At 41.8% G+C, this 3,844-nt stretch overlaps 1 protein-coding gene across 1 annotated transcript; it reads left to right on the forward strand.

Annotated features, from left to right (window-relative positions):
* Positions 1 to 1,517: 1,517 nt before the first annotated feature.
* Positions 1,518 to 1,946, forward strand: LOC117834393 (disease resistance protein Pik-2-like). The gene has a single exon (XM_072290266.1). The coding sequence runs from the start codon at positions 1,518 to 1,520 to the stop codon at positions 1,944 to 1,946; it is 429 nt and encodes a 142-aa protein (XP_072146367.1).
* Positions 1,947 to 3,844: the final 1,898 nt, after the last annotated feature.

Here is a 3,844-nt window from a genome sequence, read left to right on the forward strand (position 1 = left end):
ACAATGCAAGAAATGGGCATCCCAACCATGCACGGCATTGATACAGGAAACTGCCACCGCTCGAGGTAGAGGCCAGGAGTTGCCACTTCTGCAGGGTCCCGAGGTGCAGCCATTGTTGTCGTAGGGTCCCAAGACGCTGCCATGGAGTTGCCACTTCTGCAGGGTCCCGAGGTGCAGCCATTGTTGTCGTAGGGTCCCAAGACGCTGCCATGGCCGAGCCGCAATAGACGACGCGCACGATGGAGGCCCAATGCCAGCAACCCGAGGAGTAGCACCAAGCGATGGTTGAGCAGATGAGGAGCCCTGCCTAGAGCCATGGCTGCCACGAGCAGCCGCTGCCCGATCTGGCTGCCGGCGACCAAGCTAGGCGAGAAGAAGCGAAAGGGTAGGTGCAGAGGGGAAAAGAGCATAAAAACGTGGAGCGCCGCCGCTGTAGCCATCATCGAGATGGTGGCTGTAACAGGTTTGTGTGGAGGGGGCTGGGAGGCGCCGTGCGTCGCCTCCCAATTAGCCTCTCAAAAATGACGCGGGGTTCAGATAACATATAGATTCTGAAACCTCAAGGTACAATGAGCTTTTTGGAGCTCTTTGGGTATCAGAAGGTATCAGATTATTGTAATGAGCTGGACTTAGCACTACTAGAAAAACGACCTTTCATTTCATGCCTTAGTAACCGTAACATTTCGATCCGGTACTAATGCTAACATTAGTACTGTTATGACCCGGTACTAAAGATCCTCGTGGCTTTAGTACCGGGTCATAATACCACCCAATACTAAAAGATCTACTTCAAAAAGAAAGCATATCTAACTCTATCACATGTGTTGTGTAGATGAGATGTTAAAAAAGGCTCGTGCAAGCTTGAAGGTCGTGGGTTTGAATCACACGAATTGCGCATACAAATATTATGCTTTATATTTTCGGCAAAAAACAGTTTTGATACTGGTACTCGAACGCTTTATTACTGGTTATTTGATCTGGTACTAAAGGGGATATGGATCGAGTATTAAAAGCCATCTCTCCAGCTACGTAGTTTCAACAGTTTGGGACTACATTTCCCTTATTGTAGAAAATGGAACAGATCATTCTTGGCTTTCTATTATAGTATGTATAGCCATGCTAACATGTATATGTATTGTACTTATACTCCAAGTCATTGGCTATACATGAGAGGTCACCCCTCAAGGGTGTGTGGTGTTTCCCTATTCCTCTATTCTTCTACATTGTATTTCGAGACCGGGCATTAGCTTTTTAGTCGCAAAGACATTTTTTCCACAGTATATATGTTCTTGTCAGGGCCGTAGCTGCTACACTGTTTTCGTGTAAAATCACACTCTAGTTTCTCCTAATGAAATGCGTGCCATGCAAGTTCTTCGTGAAAAATGTTGAGTAATGCCTCTCCAATCTTTCTGCAGGATGCATAATAACTAGTAACTATTAAGTGGCAGTAAATTGTTGTTGTTTGGCACAAGGATCAGCCGTCACTAGTTGAAGTTATGGAAATCTTCACTGGGGCGATGAGCACTCTACTTGCCAAGCTGACCACGCTGTTGACAGATGAATACAAGCTTCAGAGACACCTTAGAGGCGAGATCATGTTCCTGAAAGCGGAGCTTGAGAGTATGCAAGCTGCTCTTGAAAAGGTGTCAGATGTTCCAGTATCTGAAAACCAGGTTAGGATCTGGGCAAGGGATGTGAGAGAACTGTCATACGACATTGAGGATAGTATTGACAAATTCATGGTGCGCATTGACAGCAATCCATTCGCACAGCCACATGGATTCAGGGGGTTCATTGATAGGAGTTTGAAATTGTTGACGACTGCTCACGCTCGCCGTAGGATTGCCACAGACATCATAGGCATCAAGGCTCTTGTCAGTGAGGTGGCTTCAAGGCGCGAAAGATACAATATTGACAATATCTCTTCTCGCCATTGTAACAATTGATGCCCGTTTAGTTGGTATCTTAAGACTCTAAGAAACTTGTTGGCATTAGTGGCCCACGGGAAGAGTTAAAGCTGCTGATGGAACCAGGGCCCACTTCGACGTATGGCCTTAAAGGTGATCTCTGTTGTAAGAGTTGGTGGTTTGGGTAAGACAACACTCGCAAATGCTGTGTATCAGCAGCTTAGGGGAAAGTTCGACTGCCATGCTTTTATTTCAGTGTCTCTTAGTCCTCATTTGAAAAAGATTATGAGCAGCATACTCCGTCAAGTTAGTGAACAACACCATTGCAGCATAGAAACATGGCCTGTTGAGGAAATTATTGAAAAAATCAGAAAATTCCTTGAGGATAAGAGGTACACAAATCATAAAATTGTTTAATTTGAAGTACAGTTAAATTTTCTGGTACGCAGGTGCAATTTAAGTTTTGTTATATAGGGTAAAGTAAATAAGGTTACTAAAATAAACAATGTTTAGCTTTATTCATTATTTCAGCATATTAAGAATAATTGATTTCTTGAAATAACCCAACACATAGATTTGGTTCTACCCAAACTTTTTGTGATGGTTTTTTTATCTTACTTACCACAGATACATTATTATATTTGATGATATATGGGACATTTCATCATGGAAACATATCAAGTGTGCATTAGTTGACAACAACTGCAGCAGAAGAATAATTACAACAACCCGTGTATTTGATGTTGCATTGTGCTGCTCAGAGATCGATGGTACCATGTATAAACTAAAGCCTCTTTCTGAATATTATTAAAAGAACTAGTTCTTTCAAAGAATATTTGGTTGGTTGTCGCACGGAACTGAATGAAATATCTGGAAAAACTTTAAAGAAGTGTGGTGGAGTACCATTAGCCATCAACACTATAGCAAGCTTGTTAGCAAGAAAACCAAGAAATGTCAATCAGTGGTACAATATCCACAATTCTATTGGTACCGGACTGGACAAAAGCCCTGGTGTGGAGAATATGGGGAATGTATTATCTATTAGTTATTATGGTTTACCTTCCCATCTAAAAGCTTGCTTATTGTATTTAAGTGTATTTCCAGAGGATTACAAAATATTGTGAGATCAACTGATACGTAGATGGATATCTGAGGGCTTTATCCTTGGAAAAGCTGTGTGGTTACTATGTATGAACTTGGTGGAACATATTTCAATGAGCTCATTAACAGAAGCATGATAGAACCAGAATACATTGACACCAATGGCAAGGTATTGACGTGCCGAGTGCATGACATGGTACTTGATCTCATCACATCTTTGTCACATGAAGAAAATTTTTGCACTACATTACCTTCCAAGAAATCCACATATATATTTGCAAGAAAAAATGCACCGGTTATCCTTTCAAAGCAGTGCAGAAGGGCATGCCATTCCGACTTCAACAAAGTTGTCTCATTTGAGGTCACTTATTGTCTTCCCTGGTGCTGCCAATTTGCTGCCTCCTCTCTCGAGGTTCCGCATTTTGCGGGTACTGGATTTTGAAGGCTGTCATGATTTAGAAAGTTATCAAATTGATGGTCTTGTGAATTTGTTTCATTTCAGCTGCGTAGTGCTAAACGATACCAATATTATGAAACATCCAAAACAAATTGGAAACTTGGCTCTGCAGACATTGGATTTAAGGAAAACTAGCATAAGTGAACTCCCATCAATAGTTCTTCACCTAAGACAACTAGTGCAACTGTACATTGACAAATCATTAATGCTACCATCTGGGTTTGCGACCATGAAGTCTTTGCAGGTCCTACCATATGTTGCTGTCAGCAAATCGCCAGACTTAATAACAGAGCTAGGATATTTAACTGAACTAAGGATTCTCCGCATTTCAATTAGCGGTACAAGCCAAATGAATTATGAGAAGTCTTTCATTGATTCT

This window comes from Setaria viridis, chromosome 8 (assembly GCF_005286985.2).
Source record: "Setaria viridis chromosome 8, Setaria_viridis_v4.0, whole genome shotgun sequence".
Classification (NCBI taxonomy): Eukaryota; Viridiplantae; Streptophyta; class Magnoliopsida; order Poales; family Poaceae; genus Setaria; species Setaria viridis.